General features: G+C 50.9%; 3 gene segments (V, D, J or C); all 3 read right to left on the reverse strand.

Moving 5' to 3' along the window:
* Positions 1 to 9,378: 9,378 nt before the first annotated feature.
* Positions 9,379 to 10,388, reverse strand: LOC132243540 (immunoglobulin lambda variable 8-61-like). The segment is given in 2 exon segments: positions 9,379 to 9,911; positions 10,059 to 10,388. Coding segments are annotated over 2 exon segments (573 nt in total).
* Positions 10,389 to 11,339: 951 nt separating this feature from the next.
* LOC132243499 (immunoglobulin lambda variable 8-61-like) lies at positions 11,340 to 13,134 on the reverse strand. The segment is given in 3 exon segments: positions 11,340 to 11,516; positions 12,609 to 12,964; positions 13,062 to 13,134. Coding segments are annotated over 3 exon segments (579 nt in total).
* A 4,344-nt stretch (positions 13,135 to 17,478) lies between these two features.
* On the reverse strand, positions 17,479 to 18,528 carry LOC132243541 (immunoglobulin lambda variable 7-43-like). The segment is given in 2 exon segments: positions 17,479 to 18,311; positions 18,455 to 18,528. Coding segments are annotated over 2 exon segments (399 nt in total).
* Between the last annotated feature and the right edge of the window lie 2,641 nt (positions 18,529 to 21,169).

Genomic DNA, 21,169 nt, shown 5'->3' on the forward strand with positions numbered 1-21,169 from the left:
CCCCCAGTTCATCAGCACCTGCCCCACATGCATCCCAGGTTTGCCTAGAAGGGGCAGTAGCTGCTGTTGGCCTTACCTGCTGCTCTCATCAGCTTTCAAAACTTTTCCTATTAAACTCCCCACAGCTGCTGTATTCAGTAGTTGCAGTTAACACTGGGGAAGGAGCTCACTGGACCCAGGGACACTAGACAGAAGTCACTGCTGAGGACAGGACACTCAGCCAAGAGCACCAACAATCTGTTGTGGTGCCGGCGGTGGCATTTGTTGATCCCTGGCCCCTATGGCAGAGATGGGCTGCCTGCACTGTCCTCCTTGTGTGCAGCAGTTCTGCTCCTTCCAGTGGCATGACATAATGGAGGGATAGGTGTTGGGAGGATTGGGGAAGATGCTGTCCCTTTCACTGAGGAAGATGCTGACTCTGTCTACATAGTGGTCAAAGTTATTCTGTGAACTTGGGTGAGCTGGCTGGGTCAGTGGTGGCCGGCTTCACTAGCAGGGAGCTGCAGAGGAAAATCTCCCCTACCCCAGACAAACAAAAATCAGAAGCTGCTGTATGGCTGCTATCTGACATAGCAGCCTTGGTTGTCATTGGCCCCAGGACCTTTCATGCCTCTTGTAAGGAAATCCTGGAGGATGCCTTTGCTCATGAGACCTGGGCTGGTTTGAAAACAAGCAAGCCAAAGTGACCTCCTGCAAACTGCTTTTATTCTGGACTCTGTGGATGCCATCTGGGGTGTTTGTCAAGAAAAATCACCTGCCCCAAACCAGGTGATTTGGTTCAGGGCATGCTTATTGCTGAAAGAGGGTTTTTTTTTGTTGTTTTGTTTTTTTAAATGAGCCATTAACCCCTATAGTCACAAAGGCTGGTTCCCACTGTCTCAACAGGAGAAGCAAATTCTTAGTTTAGTACACACAGGGGGTTACAGGACGAGTGCATGGTTTCTAACACACAGTCCTCCTGCAGAAAGTTTTATGATAACGCTGTCTCAGGTTGCTTGATGAGATGCAACATTTCGGAGTGACTTAATAACACTACTTTTCATCTGGGGCAGTGTCTCGTGTTCCCAATACTATGGACAATGGATTTTTCTTTTTTTTTTGGATCTCCATAAATACACTCTCTTCAGCTTGAGTATTGCTCAGTCCTGCCACATCAACTCATGCAAAAAGCACCTACTCCCACAGGTTTTCAATAACCTCAGTAAGAAGAGAAACCACTCAGGGGAAGTGGCCATGGGGGAGTAAGGAGTAATGTGCCTGCAGTTTGCTCCAAGACTAGGATGGCCATCATAGAGGACATTCCCATTTTCTGCTACTCTGTTGTCTATTGATAGGAAACCCAACGCCTTTATGGCCTGTATTTTTCTCTTCACAAAAAAAAAAAAAAAAAAAAAAAAGAGAGGACATGAAGGTGTCCTGTTTCATATCAATAGGGGTCAGAAGACAACTGGACCATCCTCTATGATGACCACCCTATCTAGGACTCTTTCACCCAAACTCCTTTGCTGTGGCATCTCTTTGCATTCTCTCTTCTCCATTCAGCTGTTTTTGGAAACCTGCTTATTTTCCACAAAGCCCTAAGAGCATGGATAATAGAAACCCATTTATCTTCCACAGCATCTACTGGCCACCTGGACAACAGCAAAATTTGCTGACCTTATTTTTTTTTTTTTTAACTTCATTGACCCTAAGCAGAGAGAGTGGTTTAGGTGGTGCTGCTGCTGCCACTGAGTCTGGAGGTTTCTGCTGCTGAGAACAAAAGCAGATGCTGCAGTCCAGGGGACAAGTCCTCTTCTTGCCAGCTGCCCCAATTATAGTTTTTGACCATAGGATGTTGTCTCCAGGAAATCTCTGCCTCTACACTGAAAACTATGAAGAGAAACAAAAGGGCAGCTCTCCTGAACAAAAAGAGGTTTCTTGTTAAGACAAGAAACAGTCATCTCTGAGTGAGTGTGAGTGATGCATGTGTACATGCATACGCTATGCAACATAGTACGTGGGTTCAACCCTGCCCAGATCCCTTTGGTCTAATCAACACACTAATCCCTGCCTGGAGATCCCTGTAGCAGTCTCTCCCCATCCATTAAGATCATCTGCCATGGAGGCAGACCATAGCACTGGGGTAACAAGTCAGCATGGAAAGAGCACAGCTTCTTGTGAAGGAGCACCCAGGACAAGACAGCCCATCTTTCTCTATTGATTTTCTAGTCACTGCTGATTCTGCTTCTTAATGAAATCCTAAGTAGGTTTTGCTGCCAAGAAGCTTGACTTTTCATGCTCTTCCTCACTGTGGAAGAGCTGAGGCTCCTAACTTACCCTAACCCCAACTGGCAGAAACACAACAGTTCTTGCTCTCCCTTCTTATACTGCCTGTTCCCCACTAAGAAGCAATTAGCTCCAGCTGAATCCAGCCAGGTCCTAATCTCCCACACTCCTTGCAAGGGAGCCAGACACCTGTTGAGCCTCTCTGGCTATACAGGGGGTTTAACCCTTGAAGTCCTTCTAGAGCAGAGTATCACAAGCCTCTGGACATCCCCCTTGCAGCAGTGCAGGGAGTGTGTAGGGCAATCTGGTGAGCTCCTCTTGCGGGGAAAGCTGCAGAGCTTTTTGCATGTCAGAGCTGGTGCTATTTACCAGTGGAATAAGTGGCCTATTTCTATCATTATCTTCCTAAACCTCTGGTTTCTGTCTCAGTTCTCATGGGCTGCTGGTCCCTTATTAGGGCTCCTAGACATTAAAGGAATACAATTAATTACTCATATGCAGGGATCCTGGTTTTCTCTGTTCAAAAATCACAAATTCTCTGATAAAATCCTGAAGACGGTGATTAAAATGAAATGCCACTATATATATATATGTATCAATTGAACACAATGTTTTCTTGATATATTTACAATTTTAAGCAATTTGGAAGCCTACCACTGCCTCAATCACTTGAATACAATCAATTCTAAATACTTATACATTTTGGCATTTGATTTTGGGTTTTTTATCATGGAAAATCAGAGCTTCCCCCTGCCTTCTTAGCTCACTGAACACAAGTCCAGACCCCTCACTCCCAAGCCACAGCCCCCTGGCCCTGCTGGTGCCTCTCACAGCCCCCCGCCACCACCAAGTCGTGTCAGAGGAGGCCAACAGCTTCCAGGACTGTGGGGCCAAGGACCGGAGTCTGCACCCCTGCCCCCCACAGCAGCTGATGGGAGGCATGGCTACAGCAGCGTCCATGGGGTGGAAGCGGGGGGTCAGGCCACCTCCTGCACGTTTGGGCTACCCACCCTGCTGCCCACTTCCCAGGGCCTCCACCACCCAGCAGGAAGGACCCAGCAGAGCACAGCACAGCAGGACCAAGCGGGAAAACTCCCTGCTGTTGCAAGCTCTTGCACTGCCCTAGCAAGGCATCCCCTGCCCACCCAGCAGTAGCGAGGGGCACAACTGCACGCCTCTGCCCTACTACTGCTGCGCGGGCAGCACATGCCTCACCAGGGCAGCCCAGGGCTCAGGGAAGCAAGGAGCTCCCCTGCCCATCCCTGTTCTGCCCTGTCGCACCGGGTCCAGGCCCCTGGGGAGGGCAGCAGGGCAGAAAACTCGAGCCTGCAGCAGGCAGCCTGCACCCACCCCCACCCCACAGACAGGTCGGGGGAGCACTTTCCCCTCTGCTCCTCCAGGAGTGCACGCAATGGCAGGGAGCCAGCCCCACCTCCGCACCCCCGGTTGAGTGCCCGTGGTCCTGTCCCGCTCTGTGGCCAGGCCCTGAAGCCATGTGTTCCAGTCCCGCACGGCTTCTCCCTCCCCTCAATGTGCCTCCCGTCCATGGACCTTGGTGGTAGGCTCAGTACCAAAACAGCTTGACATGGGAAACCTGCCCTGCTCTGGACTGTGTTCCTATAGCGTGGGTGCACATTTCAGGATAAATGGATACAATGGCCTGCTTAAGAGGCAGCCTTTTCAGCTATCACGGTCCCCACACACTTACAGTGGTGGCCCCTTGTCATTGCACTGAACCTGTGAAACAAGCCTGTTTTGATCCTTAGCTAACACATGTAAGCAGGAGTTTGTCACTGGTACCCCGGTGGCCCACTAGACTAGAGGAGCAGCTAAGAAGGGATATGATGCTATGCAGTGAAATCCAAGGTGCACACAATAAATAGCACTGACTTTCTGTTTATCTAGCTCTTCTAGATTCCTCTTCCTAGCCCCAGTGTCACCCCAGCACCTTGAGAACGGAGAAGGCCTTGAGGCTCATGTCAGCAGATTGAAACTGGGGAAACTGGAGCTGTCCTGAAAACTACTCACACCGAAAGCTGATCCATGCCACATGAAGCTCTGGGATCATTGCAAAGGGACCTCCTTTGTGTGGTGGGGGTGAGGGGCCTGGACTTTGCCTGGTGAGGGCGAGTGATCAAAGAAATACACATCAGGATGGTGATCACTAGAAGCTTGTTCTACCCAACAACTCCCCAGTTACAATGTACTTAGACAGAATCCGATACGGCTAGATCTCACAGCTGCCACGCACATTTTATCTGCAGGAGGGAGCTGATGAGGAGATCTCTGAGTAGAGCTGTGCAGAGTTGAAATTGCATAATGAGCAACTCGTTTATGTCTTTGGAAACGATCCATCGCTCTTGTTCAAGAGCACGGCACCCGCCACTGCCCAGATTCTTACACTGCACTACAGCAAAATCCAAAAGCATCTCAGCTCCTGGTTACAATCTCCAGGTGGCCTCCAGTTGACTTCACTCAATGGCTTTTCTTTCACAACAGCTTTTAGCGTTTTTCCTTCCAAGAGACACTTGAGCAAATTCTAAAGAAGAGATATTTGGAGATTGCTCCCCAGAATAACAAGATGGCTTTGTCTAAGGAGACAGTGATAAGCAAAGGGCAATAGCGGATAGATAGATATATTTATATATATATATAACGGTTTTTCATTTTAATCATGGAAAAATGTGGATTTAGGATTACTTTTTTTTAACCAAAAATTGGGGATTTTTTTTTTTAATCAGAGAAAACCAGGATTCCTGCTGGATGTCCCCTGGACTGTTTCTATTTCACTGGAAATAACTATAATATTTTTTGTCAGGATTGTGATCTCAATTTCTTTCCTTTCCTTTCCTTGGGGGATACTTCCTTGTTAAAAATAAAAAATAAAGAAGAAGAATTGAGTTGACCATTTTTTGATGTAACTATTAAGAGCAAATCTTGATAAGAAAACTCTCCCATGCCCCACAGCATAACTGCAGCATCTCCTTGTTTCATATATGGGGTTTCCTGTGTTCAGGACTCCTTTTTTCCCAGTTCAGGTGTGCGATTCTTCCATCACTTATACGAGAAGAGCGCTCCTGCTCAGAGCTGGCAAAGCGCAGGGGCAGCCCATGTCCCGCGGCATTCACTTGAGTCCCTGTATTACACTTCTCTGCTGTATCCAGGAACCTTTGCTTTTGTTCATAGGTGTTTTCACATTGCCCTCAAATCTTGTGATCAACCTCCCCTTTGGTGAAGAACTTTACTAAGTGAAATGCTGTAATGTGGGAAGAGCTTGTGATTCCAGGGAAGGGCAAGGTCAGGGTTAGAGATGGGCTGTATCTTCAGTGGGGCCGTACATAAAATGTTATGGGAAAGAAGCCGGGAAAGGACAGATTTGGCAGGAAAGGACCAGGAAGTACCAGATATCCAACTTATTTGGAGCATATTTAAAAAATTGGAACATCCATGAAATAAGAGTTGTGAGGAGCAGGAGCAGGATCTGATTCATTTCTCTCCATTCAGACTTTCCCGACTGAACCAGGTGCCTCAGAGACATCAGCCTGCCAAGGCAGCAGTGCTCAGCACGGGGAACCAGAGAAAGCGGAGTAGGACCAGCACGAGGCCAATCACTTGGATTGCTCATAAACCTGCCTGGGGGCTTCTGGCTTGAAGTCGAAAGGGCAAAACTGCAGCCCTTTCCCACCCCAGCCCCTGTCGTCACGACAAGCTGTGCTTTCACGTCAGAAAGAAGCCAGGCAGTCAGGCAGTGCTGAGGAAGTCACGTCTTACTCTCCTGTTGTGACGTCACGCTCGCTCGCTCACGGTGCTGAGCCAGGGACCTCATCACACCTTGTGTCTTCACAGCAGTCGAGCAAGACAGAGCAGCTCCGTTACACACTTCACAAGGCTGCTGTGCTCCGATAGCATCCCAGCTCAGTACAGCTACTTTGCAGGCCTCTGCCGTGACTTCAGTCCATGACTTTTCCTTCATAAACCCTTTCCATGTTTCCAGAAGGACAAACCTTTAAGTGCTGGTGTAACAAAGGAAAGCAACCTCCCCAAATGCAGCCAGAAGACAAAAGCTTAGGTGAACGCAAAGATTCACTGACTACAAAAAATGACATTTTAGGTCATTATTGATATAACCATTCAAATGGCCACAGGCTCCTTTCATGATATGAACTCATTACTGAGCATTGCCTCAGAGGGCTTCTGGATTTGCTACCATCTGAGAGCGGAGGGGTGATGCCTGAACAGACGCCAAGAGCTCAGGAAATCTGCTGTCTCCTTCCTGCTCTCCAAACCAGGAGATCCAATGCAGAAGTCCTTCAATCCAGCGTATCCTCCTCGCCACAATATTTGTCCATAATATTATACTGCCTTCTACCCAATCAATGACCTACTGTCTTCACAAAGGAAATTGGGTTTGTCTATATATGGCCATCGAATTGTTTCCTCCCCAGCCAAAATTCAATACAGGGAAACACACAGATGTCATAACCAATGCCCATGGTCATAATAGAGGTGTCTTTCCCTATATGGGCATTTGACCATATGGACAGGGACCAACCTGATGGCCATATATAGACAACCCCTGTCTGCTTGGTCCCAGGTGCGTGATGATGTGGGGCCCGGCTCAGCAGCAGCTACTCTATAAAAGGCCCCAAGTTGCCAGGCCCTCTCTGAGGACAAGGACTTCTGACTACAGTGAGGAGCTCCTTGACAGCAGCGTGGTCACGAGAGAAACCACACGGGAATGGCACGGGGGAAACGAGGCAGAAGGACCAGTGGAGAGAGGTGCCGCCACAGCCTGCGGAGGGTGGATCACAGCCTTCGAGAAAGGAAATGGTGCAGAACAATGTGGCTGGACAAGAGGCTACGGCCGCACTCCCACAGGAGGAGGTGGTGCAGGACAAAGTGGATCCCCGTGTTTGGGAAATAGGTGAGGGGGCCTGTGGAGACCAAGAAGCTCTTGTCTGGGCAGAAGTCGAATCTCCTACTTGGGAAGAAGCCAGAGTAATGATCTGGGGGAATACTGCTCCTGGACGGTTATGTCGGATCAGCTTTATGTTCTCAGGACCGAGAAGGGGAAGAGACCGTGCTCTGAGACTCGGGGGCAGGCTTCAGAAGGCATCAAGGACAACCCTCTGCTGAGGCAGATTTCTACCCTCGTGGATGTGTTCCTTGCCAGCTGCACAGGACATTTGAATTGTGCCCCGTGGGTATATGGACGCTGAGGGTCTCTGCGTTCTTCTTGGGGCAGGGAAATGACAGGTGGACGCATGCTGCAGAGGCAAGAATCAGCACGATTGGGAACAAGCACAAGTACTTAGAAAACTTGTTGAAGCCTAATCAAAGAGCACAAGCCCTTTCGCTGAGACCCAGCCAGACGTGTGAGTGCTATGAGGAGAAGAGGGAGGAAATGGCTCTCTGGTTTGGGCCCTCAAGAGTCTCTCAAACCGCCACACAGAAGATCAGCTCCTTCTTGCAAAGCCGGTCCCTGCCTGCTGCTGCCAGATACCCGTGGGGTTTTCTGACTGATCTCCAAAAAGCCTTTTAGTTTTACTAGAAATAAAAATTATTTTCCCAGGATTGTGTTCCTCTGACTATTTTGTTCTGTGATCATTCCTTGTTAGAAAAAGATGGTCAATGTACAATCAGTTCAATTCCATTATTTGGAGCAAGTCTTGGTAAGGGAGTGCTCTCCGGTGCCTCACAGCATTACAGCTGTACCTGCCTGTCTCATGTATGGGGCTTCCTGTGTTCAGGATTTCTTTCTTTCCCAGTTCAGGTGTGCAATTCCTCCATGACTTATACCTGAAGAGCACTCATGTGCCAACTTTGACTTGACATAGTCAGTCCTCATTTACGCTGGTTCAACTGCTGGAAAATTATGTTTTCAGTGTTTATTTGATATTTATTCCTCAGTGTTCATATTCAGTTTAGAGAACCTGTGGGGTGATTGGAAATGTTACTTTCCCCAGCAACCTAACAGTCAATTAGTGGCCTAATTTTGCACTTGCCAACACTGAAACTTTTAAAAGAGCCTTGCTATTGGTGATCCTCCTGACCCCACCACAGGTGTCATGTAACTATTCAACACATGCAAGATGTGATTCTCACATAAGGGAAGGCTCCAGCACAAACCACTTCACCAAACTTAAAATGAGAACCAGCTCTGGCTGGACCCTTCCCATTTTCCTTAAGCCCCCAGAGATCAATAACAGCAACAGCTCTGCTCTCGGTTTACCAGCTCCACTCTCCTCTTGGCTTTGAAAAAAACAAGAATTTAAGCCTAGGAAGGAAGAGAAGCTGATATGGTGGCAACACTAATAGTCATGCAGACAAAAGCAGATTTCAGTTTTTCATAAAATCCTTGGCCCAGAGGAGTTTCTCCTGAAAAAGGAGAGCTGCTTTCAAGACACAAAGGTGGAGGGGGAGTGGGATGTGTGTGTTTGCGTGTTTTGGTCTCCCCTCACTAATTAGGGGAACTTCAGTCTTTGTAGGAACCACAGTCATGTTCATTCACATGAGAGCTGTAACATGCCCTGGTGCCCTCGGGACACATGAGGCCTCTCCCAACCAACCACCCCCAGAGCAACCAGAGCCAAGGCAATTCCAACGGCATGGGTGACCTCTTCCAGTCAGTGTTATAGAAGAGGCACGGAGAGAGGAATAAATGCTCCCCCTTTGCCTGCGATCCCTCACTGTGCATGTTACAGGCTCTAGGGCTGCACCCTGGGCTGCATCCAGGGGACGTGTCAAACATCGACCCTGGAAACTTCAGGAAAGGAGAGGCCTTCACACCACTATTGGTACAAGTTACTGTACAGGCACAGGACAAACTCCTGATTTATGTCCCCAGGAGCTGACAATTTAGGTGCAGTTGGGTCCAGGTGAATTTGGGCCACTGATGGGGAAGCCTGTCTCATCCAATTTCCATTTCCAAACAGGGAGTCCTGATCCTAAACAGCTCTTGGCTCGATACGAGAATTAACACTCGGGGATGCTACTGAGCCTGGGCTGTGTTTTCTTCCAAGCCATGGCTGGGAACTTGAGGGGCTGAGAGCTGGCAAGGGATGCCTGCTGCTATCTCAGGGGGTGGTGTGGTGGCAGTGTGGGGATGTGAGAGGCATGTCAGGAGGTACCAGTGGGCACAGAGAAAAGGAAGCATGCCCCCCTCATCCCCCGCTTCAGTCCAGAGTGTGCAGAGCTGGGGTTCCCGGGGAAGGAGGACCAGCTGTCACAGTTCCTGCACGGAGAACTCCAGCTGTAGAGCCAAGGTGGCACCCAGCAGGGCACAGGCCAGGGAGGGAAGGAGGTTTTTGTCTCACTTCCCCATCTGCAAGCATTGCTGTGGTGAGCACTCCCAATCCATGCAACACAGTAATAATCAGCGTCATCCTCGGGCTGGGCCCCAGTGATGGTCAAGGACATGGTGTTCCCTGATCGGGACCCAGAGAAGCGCGCTGGCACACCAGAGGGCCGGGTACTGGTGCTGTACATCAGCAGCCGAGGAGCTTGGCCCGGTTTCTGTTGCACCCAGTGTGGGTAGTTGCCATCACCAACTGCTCCACTGCTCAGGCTGCACGCGATGGTCACAGTCCCTCCGGGAGACACCTGCTCTGATGGCTTCAGCGACTGCAGCTGCTGGGAACTGGAGCCTGCAAAGAAAGAAACAAGCTCACGAGGACCGCGGCAGAGCACCGGGCAGGACAGCCGTCCTCAGTGCCCTGGGCAGGGAGAACAGCACTGCAGGCTTTCAACAGTCGCTTTTCACCTTGTTGTACGGGTAAAGACCCCTCCCTTACCGACAGAGCACATGAGCAGAGCGAGAAGGAAAGTGACCCAGGCCATGGTGGGAATCCAGACCCGCTCGGCTTCCTGAGGAAAACGGGTCCCTGGCTGGCAGCCTCCGTGTCGCTCTTAAACCCTCAGAGCTGAGAACGCCCACTTCATGCAAATCTGCTGCTCATTCAGCCTCTGCCATCTCTTCCCTGCTGTCTTCCCTATTTTACTTATAAAAGGCAGGGCCAGAGAGACCGTTCCCAGTGCTGTGAATGCAAAGAGGCTGAATCCTGCCCTGAGCACAATAGTTTTGGGTCCAGTCCAGGAGCTTTGGGAATTGCTCTTTGAGGAGTGTTTGGGGTCCAAACATTGTTGCCGGGACTCACAGCAGCTCCACGGGACACTTCCCCTTGGCCAGCACCGCACCGTTCATAGTGGAAATGTCCCGTCTTGCTTTCATCATTTCTTAAACTGGACCCACTCTTTCACAGCTGATAACTGGCAGGATTCGGACAGAGCATATGGGGGCTGACACAATATTTTCTCACTCTACTCCAGACCTATTCCCACTTGCTTCAGGATCTGAAACATCTCTGCTCTCCCTCTTAGGTCAGTGGGTCAGCTCATCCTGACTAATCACTTTGACCGTTAATCCTGCTCTCAGGTTGCTCTGTGTTCATCCGGAGGTCATGAAGGAAGCACCAGAGTAATGCTCTTGAGACCAAGTCAGAGTTTTACCTCCACTCTCCAAAGGAAGCAGAAACATGTCGTATTAGTATGACACAGAGAAGCACATCAGATTGCCCGAGCTCCTGGTCAGGACTGGGGCCATGTCAGGTAAGATGCTGTACAAAACTGTATCCCCAGCTCTGTGAACATCAGAGTTGCCCTCTAACCTAGAGGCATGGGCAGACCCACAGGTCTATCAGTGGAAGCACCATGGTTTGGGGATGCAGCAGGTCCTGGGCCCTGATTGTCACATCAGGTGTGGGGACGGGCCACACAGAACCCCAAACTGACAGGATGATCAGGCTCTGCGGCGTAATTCGTGCTGCCAGTGGGTCGCGCTGCGGCACTGGGGAGGTCAGCTGGGGCTTATCTATACAGCTTGCAGCAACAGGGCCAAGTGAGGATGGGGCTGCTCACACCCTGCAAACCCAGGTCTCTTGCTGTGCCCCAGACCCAGAATTTTGCCGGTGAGATTGGGCTCATCTCCCACAGCTGCTCTGAAGGTCTTAGTCTCTAGCAGACCAGCAGACAGACATGGAAAATAAGCCTGCGGCAGTCCAAGTTAAGGCAGGGGTTTAGGGGGGTTCTTCCTTATCAGGGACTGAATCCCCACGAGGAGGAATCCACCGTTTATCTGTCCCACAACCCCCCGTTTTCTCCTGCTCTTGCGATGAGTCCAGGGGGCACAGCTGTGGCCTGGCATCTTTCCCAGCCAGGAAACCTTGGTGCAGGCTGATCTCACAAGCCTTCTCCTGTGCAGGAGGAATACATACAGACAGGCAAAAGGATTGTTCTTCTGTATCCTGGACTTATCTCCAGATCCCCACGCATCCCCACCATGATTTGAGAAGTGACAGAAACCTGCATGTGGAATCAAACTCTTTCCCACAGGCTGCCTCAAGCCCTTTCCACCCTCCGCAGTCAATCACACAGGGGACTTCAACTGATGACCCTGGAAGTGGTTTTCAGTCCCATGTTCCTGTGAAATGTGTTTTTGGTAGTTGGGACATGACCAGTAGAGACCAGGATGACTAATGTGCAGCAGTCAGTCAGTCAATCAAAGGCGCCTGAATTGCAATCTAGCCATACACTAGTCATGCATTGTCCTTTCCAAAGCCAGTAAGGCCTCTCTCTCATCTCATGTACGCCGTGAGTGTAAATCTGGAGTTGCTCTCTGGGGTTTTATACGTGACTTTGCATTTGGAACCACATATCTGAGAGCAGAATCTGGGCTTTTCCTCCCCAGAATGACACAGACAGTAGAGAGAGGGATACGCAGGACAATACTGTGCTGTAGAAAAATAAGATCAGGTGGATCTTGTATGACCCCTCATAATAATACATAGATGCCATGGTGCTGCCTTGAGGAAATGTAATATGGACCCAGGGCACACAACTGACCACTCATCTAGTTGTATGTCTCCATGTTGCCATCATGTAGGTGTACGTAAGGGAGACCAACTAAAATACCATATGCATCAACTCAGATTTGGTCTCACTGTGTGGTTGTTCAATGTTAGGGTTGGGTAGGTGGAGACTATGAAGATAGACCATTAAAAAAACAAGCGCAAAGTATGTTTAAAACAATCCAGGTCTGCAGAATACAAGGACTTGGCTGAGCTGCCCTGCAGGGTGTGGACAGCAAAGATGTACCTGGCAGAGATGTTCCCTATATGGAGGCAGGCAGGAGGGAACAGGAAGGGGCTGTTCCCATTGAGAAAAGGGCTGGGCTTCTCAAAGAAACAGAATGAAGCAGTTCAATTTGTTCGTGGCCAAGCCCCAAGTCTGCAGCCCGAGCAGGGAAAGCCCAGGACAACCCATGTGGAGACAAGAGGAGCAGAGACAGGTTTGTGTCTCAGTTCCTCATCAGCACGAAACACAGGGTAGCATGCATTGTTGCTGCCAGTATACTCAAAACAGTAGTAGCTGGCCTTGTCCTCAGCTTGGGCCCCGGTGATGGTTAAGGCGGCCTTGTGACCAGAGATGGACCCAGAGAACCGGGTGGGGACCCCGGAGGGTCTCTTATTAGTTTCATAAATAAGCAGCTGAGGGGCAGAGCCAGGTTTCTGCTGGTACCAGGAGGGATAGTTGCCAGTGGTGATGGCTCCGGTGCTCAGGCTGCAGGACAGAGTGACAGTCCCTCCTGGGGACACCAAAGCCTCTGAAGGCTCCTGAGTCACCACAGGCTGCGACCGGACCCCTGGGATTAAAAGTACAGACCCATTCTTTACCATTCATTTATTGCACTTGCTAAAAAAGTAACATCCTCCAAGACATCATGAACCCTCCCTGCTCACCTGAGCTGTATGCGAGCAGAACAAGAAGGAGAAGGGCACAGGCCATGGTGGGAATCCAGGCCAGCTCGGCTTCCTGAAGTGAACGGTCTGTGGCTGGGATCATCCAAGTCTCTCTTAAATGCCCAGAGCAGAGAATGGCCCCTTCATGCAAATCTGCCCCTGCTCACTGGCTGCTGCTGGTGCAGCACGTGGTCTGGGTGTGCTCTTATTCCTTCTGCTTCTCGTGCCCATGAATTTGGCACGTCAGTGCCCACTGCTCAGAGCTGGGAGGGAAAGTGCTTCAGGCTGTCTGTGCCGGTTTTTAAACACCTGACTTCTTCCTTGGTGCAGTGGGATAGAGGCAGGTGGGGCCAGGTGAGTGTAAGGTCCATTTCCCCCTCATTGTGCTCATCTTTCACATTGAAGATGTTTTGAATGATAACATCTCCACCTCTGTGACAAACTCTTGGGTCTGCTCTGCATAAGCCACTGTCCCCAGCTTCCTAATAGGAGAAATACCCCAGGTGAAGCACAGTGCTAGCATGACTGTGCTGCTTCCAGTTCTGCAGGTCACCCTGCTCACAGTGCTCCTCCCTACCGATGGCACCAATATTCAGTGGTCCCACCTCTGTTGTGCACAGGGGCCCGGATCCTGAGAGGGGCCAGACTGCATTGGGCATCGCACAGATACATCTAAGGACATGACCCCTTCTTGAAACAATCAACAGCGGAAGGTGACAGAGGCCCGAGAGAGGCAGTAGCAGGAGGATACAAGGAAGGATTATGAGGAGGTGTAAGCTGTGCCCTTCTGGATTACTTCAGGGAGGTTGGTGGAGCTAGGGCGCAGCACAGTAAGAGACAAGGGCAATCAGGAAGAGTCAGTTGAATTTTGAAGACCTGGATGCGGGCAAGAAGGCAATTTGTGAGGAGACCCTATGATTCCTGTTGTTACTCACCTCTGCAGACCCTGGGGGTGCCTTAAAGAACAGCCAGCAGAGACCAGTAGCAAAAGGGTCTGTATTGCATTCAAACCAGAAAGCCGGGGCCTCTTAATGCTGGGCCAATGTAGCGAGAGACTCCCTGGCATGAAGCCTTCATGCTCCAAACTAAGAAGACAGCAGAGGGACAGGAAGAAGTCTTGCCCTCATCCCCAAGCCCCAAGCAGGGAACGAAGAGAGGACATGGTTTGTCCCAGGAAACCAGGACCTCCACGGCAGAGCAGAGGCATGGGAGGAGAGAGAGGGAAATACCCGGGTGCCCATTTTCTATACAAAGGTTTCTGCAGCACTTTTCCCTCAGATGGGACAAAAGCAGAGCCCACCAGTATTTCACACAAATCCTTCTTTCTCCTGGACACAAGTACACCAGGGGAAGGATGTGTTTCAGAAGAGGCCAGTTCAGACACTGTGGGACATGGTGCCAATGGGCTGTGCAGAAGGGGAAACCCCTGCCCAGGGTTGCCTATTTCCCTAGTGGCACCTGGCCTGTGGAGGGGGGTCAGGTCTGTGGGGCAGACGTGACACCTCGCAGCCAGAACAGTTTCCTGCTGCATCATCGCCAGGGATCCTGGCTTTCTCTGTTTACGTTCCAAGCAGGCAACTAGCTGGGGTAGTGCAGGTGTCCCAGTGGCAGCAATGAGCTTCCCTGCCTGGCCCCCTCTGCCGTGCCATGCTGGGACCCGTCCACTGGGCCCCAGAGGCCCTGGTGTGGAGGGAAGCAATTGAACATTGTGTTCAACTGATACCTATGTGTTTCTTTTTAATCACAGACTTTGTTTGCATTGCACTAATCCCCAGAAGGCTCCACTTGGAGCCAGGGCCTCTCAGCACTGGGCAAACTCACTGAGAGATGCTCTCTCCTCTGAAGCCCTTACGTTCCAAGCAGGCAAGACAGAGGAAGGGCAGGAAGGAGTCTTACTGACATCCCTAATTCACACAAGAGAACTGAATGCCGACCCCTTGAGTCCTGCACCAGGGCCTTAGGCCCAAGACCTCCATCCCCCTCATCTCATGGAACAAATCAGCAGTTAGACTACACAGAGAAGAAACCCTTATTTGCCCATTTCCCTGGACGCTGCCTATTACTCATAGCTAGTTATCTCGTGGCAGATCTGTATGCCAAGATTGACACCTAGTGGTCATGAGCACCCTCTTCTGCAACAGCACTTGGGAAACAGAGCAGCGAAGATCTGCAGGCATAATCAGAGATCCTCTGCCTTGCTTCATGATCAAAGGTCACAAAGGGAAGCAGCAGGGACAGGCTGCATGTAACCCAATCACTGCTGTTCACAGCTCGTCTGTCACCCAGGAGAGATGTCATGCAACAAAGCCCATGAGAGAACAACAGTTCTCACTCCATTTTCTGACAGCCCAGGGATTTCTCTACTCCACTTCCTACACTACAGCTATAATTACTTTCATTCAAAAGCAAAATGTACACAGAAAAGGTATGGGAAGAGGAGCACAGTTACATGGCTTTGATGAGGTCTATGGGTGGGACTGATGCCAGCTTGATGGATCTTCCATAACGTGGCTCTAGACTATCTTCCCAGGGCAGCCCGTGCTGCGCATGTATGCAGGCAGGTGCACATATGCATGCATGAGAGTTTGTGTGTCTCTCTCTGTGTAAAGCTGGTTGTAGCATGTTTAAAGGTGCTAAAGAGTTTCCTCAGAGCGTGCAAGCTCAATCAGGGTGTTTGCACTCCTGGGACAAGGATCTGCAGCAGGCTGTAACTCCAGGGTGGGAATCCTGGGAAAAGAGGGGAAACTAGCTGGGAGAGGGTAGCTGAAGCTGTGTGGAGAAGGACAGCTTCTGCGGGGGCTGCTCCCAGGACAAGTGCTTCTGAGAGGACGACTGCAGAAGAACTGTGACTGAGTGACCTGCTACCGAGGGCAGAGGAACCACCGGCTACTGAGTACCCAGGATTGCCTGGTATCCTTTACTAAAGGAGGAGGGGTGTGCAAGCGGGTTCCCCTCCCTACTCTTAAGATCCCTGGGTGCAGGGAGTCACTGGGAAGGACTCAGGGACAGGGGCTGCTAGAGGAGGTTTTCTGGGAGAGCTAGAGAAAGCAGCAGGGAATCGTGGCTTTGTGGGAGCTCCAGCAGAGCTCAATACGGGTACAGCTGAGAAGGGGCACTCCAGGTGCTAAATGCAGGGGAGCTGCCTTGGGAATCATGTGATTGATTGCAGGCATCCAGGAAAGACTGGAAGAGGGAAGAAACCCTGGTCTCCGGAGCAGCCACACCTGAGGTCCTGACAGGCACCCCCATCTTCTGTCCAGGTGACGGCATTGCTGCCCCACTTCTGAGGCAGAGCAAGCACCGATCCCCGGGGCTCCAATGCAGCCCCTCCCCAGTGAGCAACTTTGCCGTGGGCAGAGTGATTTTATGGAGACCTGGCTGATTAACTGTATCTACCTATTATTAGTTGCCCGAGTGTTAAAGTTGATAACATAATTGCTTTTATGATATGATAAGTATTTGATTTATCTGCTGGTATAGATTATTATTGAGCTCATTGAAAATATTTTGCCTGTTATTTATGGGATGCTGAATTTGTCAGTCTCTCAGCTATTATTGTAAATAATAGATTATTGTAAATAGTTACTTAGTGTGTGGTCTGGTGCAGGGAGGACCATGGGACAGCACTCCCATGAGTGGTGCTCCCAGCCGGTAGACAGTGGGAGTAAACCAAGACCTATTGGCACCCCAGGATCCCAAAAAGTTGGCCGTGGCTGCAGGTAGTGCCGCTGCCTGGTTTACACATGGATCTCTGGAAACATGTAGGGCTTCATACACCAGGGCTTAGAGACAAGGTCGTTCCCCAATGTGCAGTCAAATAGGTTGTGGTTTTTGTGACCCTGCTCTGTACTCTTCCTCTCTTTGCTTTATTTGTCTCTTTCCTCCCTGTCTGTCCGTCTGCCTGCTCTGTCTGGGACAAGCATACACTGAAAAACTGGGGCAGGTTTGGGGTTTCAGTCTCCCTCACCAGCCAGGGGAACCTCAGCCTTCACAGGGGCCATATTCAGTGTCACAAGAGCCACGGACACACCACAGTGCTCTCTCTAGGCACAAGAGGCCTCTTGCATCCAGATGTCCCCGGAGCAGGCAGAGTGAAGGGCATTCCTAGGGCACTTGCAACCTCTTCTGGACAAAATGCTGATGGGTCAAAGGGGTGAAGGCTCTCCCTCCCTCATCCACTGGAAGTCAGGCCTCCATAATCTACCAGTCAGCTGCTGGCTCTGACCTCCCTGCTGGGCTGTTTCTGATGGATTTCTCACAGAAAATGTTATAAGCTCAATCCCAAAGCACCAGGGCTACGCTCCTGGGCACTGTCACGGGAAGAGCTGCTCCTGATACTTCTGGAAAAAAAAATGTCTTCATATTACTTCTAGTATCTGGCATTGGTTGTGTTGCACTTGTGCATCTGAACCTAAATCATTACACAACCTTCATATGATCAGCACTAGAAGGACGCAGGACACAGACACTGTCCCCAAAGGTCTGATAGTCTAAGAGAGGAGACACTAAACAGAAACGTGCTCTCCACTGGGGAGTGGTCTCATCCTATCTCCATTGTCCAAGAGGGAGTCCTGGTCCCTGCCAATAGTCCACATGCCCCTTCTCTGATGGGAATCAACGCCCAAGGATGCTACAAAGCCTAGAAGACGTGCTTGTTCCTAGTCATGTTTGGAGAGGGCTGTTGGCCTGGAGGGAAAACATGGAAGTTACTGGTTCTGTCTTTCTGTAGACGGTGGGATGGCGGCTGGAGGTACTAGGCACATGGCAGTCTGTGAAAACTGGTGCAGGGGAAAAAGAGGAACAGAGTCCCCCAGCTCTATGTGCCCAGAGCAGGGACTCTAGGGCAGCACATAACAGCAGCTGCATTTCAAGCTTCAGATCTTGTTCGGAGGAGTCAGAGCAGAGAGAGTTTTTGTTGCACTTCCCCATAAGACCGTATCACTGTGCAAGCACTCCCAGTCCATACTGAACAGTAATAATCAGCGTCATCCTCGGGCTGGGCCCCAGTGATGGTCAAGGACATGGCGTTCCCTGATCGGGACCCAGAGAAGCGCGCTGGCACATCAGAGGGCCGGGTACTGGTGCTGTACATCAGCAGCCGAGGAACATGGCCCGGTTTCTGTTGCACCCACTGTGGGTAGTTGCCATCACCAACTGCTCCACTGCTCAGGCTGCACGCGATGGTCACAGTCCCTCCGGGAGACACCTGCTCTGATGGCTTCAGGGGCTGCAGCTGCTGGGAACTGGAACCTGCCAAGGTAGAAATAAGCCCGTGAGGACCTCAGCAGAGCACTGGCTGCAACAGCTGTGCTCAATGCCCTGGGCAGGGGGAACAGCACTGCAGCATCTCACTAGTCACCTCTTGTACCTTCTGGCAGAAAAACCTCCCTTACCCACGTAGCCTGTGAGCAATGCGAGGAACAGGGCCCAGGCCATGGCGCAAATCCAGGCCAGCTCACCTTCTGAGGTAAATGGGTCCCTGCCTGGGCCTCTCTGTGTCTCTCTTAAACCCTCTGAGCTGAGAACAGCTAATTCATGCAAATCTGCTCCTCACTCCCGAGTAACTGGCCCTTCCCCAGTTTTTCTCTTTCTATCATAAAAGGCAGAGCCACCTGCCAGGGGAGCCCTGCCGGGGCTCAGAGCGCGCAGCGGGCAGAGTCCTGCACTTAGCTCTTTTCTGGTACGAGGTGTCATTGCTTTGGTCGCCCTCGGGGAACTTTGAAAAATACCCAGCGTGCATCGACCTTTGCAGGATACGTCCCCTTGCTCAGACAGAGCACGTTACATTCAGAGCAGGGAAAAGCTCTGTTTTGCTTTCATCCTCTCTCACACTGGGCTCATTGAGGGGATACATGTGCTGCGTTTCCCAGCTCATATCCAGCAGGACTCAGGCAGACTAAAGGGGGATTCAGTACAAGCTGCTCGCGCAGTAGTCTGTGCCCAAAGGGAGAGGGAAGCGGAGCCACAGACCACTGCCCAGGTTTCCCACTCGCTCTGGGACCTGCAACATCTCTGCTCTTCCAGCCACAGGTCAAATACTCAGTCAGTGCCAATCCTGCAGCAGGTTTGTGCCACGCAGACCCGGGACCATGAGGGAACTGCCACAGCCATTTCCTTTCCAGTCTGCATGAGGGTTTCTCCGCAGTTCCTGTGAGCTAACAGGAACCTGCCACATCATCCCCATGGTGATTAGTATATCAATGCCAGTCACCTAAGCTGGGGCTCCATTGTACAAGGTGCTGTGGAAAACCATGTCAGCACTGCCCTGAGTACCTGAGGGTCCCACCCAGGGCACGGGCATGGACACACCCCGGGTCTGTCAATGGCAGCAGCGCAGCCTTGAGCATGAAGCACAGGTTTGGGGGCTGAGGGCTCCAGAGCCCGATTACCCCATCAGTTATGGGGACAAGCTGTGAAAAGGGTAACAGAGCCCACCTGGCTCCCAGGGGTGTAGTAAGAAATACTCAGTGACTCTGCACCAAGCCTCCACGATGCACCGGGCAGGAGAAACCCAAGGCACTAAGGGATGGGAGCAGCCAGGCGCTCTGGGGCTCACAGCGCTCTGCGGCTGGTGCCACGTCTGAGCCACCAGGGAACGTGTCCCAGTCTGTGCTGAATCCGGTCTGGGCGGCTCCTCTCAGTGCTGACCCCAGTGCTCAGGGTCCTGGTGACTCCTTCCTCAGAGCTGTCCTGCTCTTGCCCCACCAAGGAGTCCTGAGCAAGGAGTCCCATGGGCAGAACCAGGGGCTGAAATCTGCCCCGGGCTCCTCACCGCCTGGCCTTGGTTCAGATTTCCATCTGAAACATACTTGTCTGCAAATGAACTCTTGGACCTCAGTTTTCTACCACCTTTAGGGGCCTTGAAAGTTTTTAAATATTTCTATGTATATTCTCAGATCAGCTCTGACTGTCTTGTTTGTGTATCTCCAACCTGCGGGGCAATAAAGTAGACAGTGCCTTTTCTATCATCACTGGGTCACCCTGAAAAGTCCCCTGCTTCGTGTATAATAGTATGTGTGTAGTACCCTGGCTCTACAAAGCTTTAGCCCCATCAACCATTTCTTCTCAGCAAATGTTTCAGGGCACTTCTCCCTTAATTCCCTATCTCTATCACTTCTGTTACTTTAGACAACATTTCCTAGCTTCCTGGGCAGGTTTCTGTCTCTCTCTCTCTCTCTCTCTGATGGTATCTCAGGGCACATACAGTGACTCTGATCTGTAGCATTCACACAGCCAAGACCAGGAGCTTTCTCGCTGTGTCGCTTACAGACATTTCAGTTCGCTGTTCAACCTTCGGCAGCATCAGAGCTCTGTGAATTCAGTGCAACGCCAACTTCTGAAGCTAGTTGAGGTTTTTAGCTCTGCTCTCCTGCTGCTGGCACATAGAGGGCATGTCTACATGTTACCCTATGTGATCACTAGCTGTGTTGCCGTAGCTGCACACTCCCTGCTTACACAGGGACGTAGCGGGGAAATTTAAGCATGCGCAGCCCCATACAGCACAGTACAGGCAGTTTCTGCACCCTCTTTTGGTACTTCCAAAAGGAAGTACTAAAACATGGCACAGTAACAATATTGCCATATGTCAACTTGTAAATGCACCCAGAGCACAATAATCATCAACCTCATCGTTGGCTTCAGCCGCACTGATAATTACCCTGGCTGCATTGGAAGAGCTGTCAGCGGCACCAGAGAACCAGCCTGGAATCTCCCAGGGCCTTTGTACACGCCACAACATCGGCCTTTAATGCAGCTTAAGCACCCTTTTCAACTGTTTTAATGGCGTTGCTGTTTACACCGTCGACAGCATATTGCACATTAAATGACTTTGGGAGGTAGCAAAATAAATCATGTCCAAGGTGCTTTAGTTAGCTAGCTTAGTAACCGCGGAGGGAAGCACCAGGCCCCGTGCAGCTCAGGGGCTGAGCAGGCAGGCTGTGCAGGCAGGCTCCACTGAAGCAAGAAAAAAAAGCATCAAGCCTGATCTTTTTTTTTTCCTCCCCAGAGATTGCCTGCCTGCCTGCCTGGGATGTGCGGGGGCCGCCTGTTGCTTCCCTCTGCAGCTGCAGTGCCCCCTGGGACTGCCCAGGCCAGATGCCAACAAGTAG

This window comes from Alligator mississippiensis, chromosome 10, assembly GCF_030867095.1.
Source record: "Alligator mississippiensis isolate rAllMis1 chromosome 10, rAllMis1, whole genome shotgun sequence".
Classification (NCBI taxonomy): domain Eukaryota; kingdom Metazoa; phylum Chordata; order Crocodylia; family Alligatoridae; genus Alligator; species Alligator mississippiensis.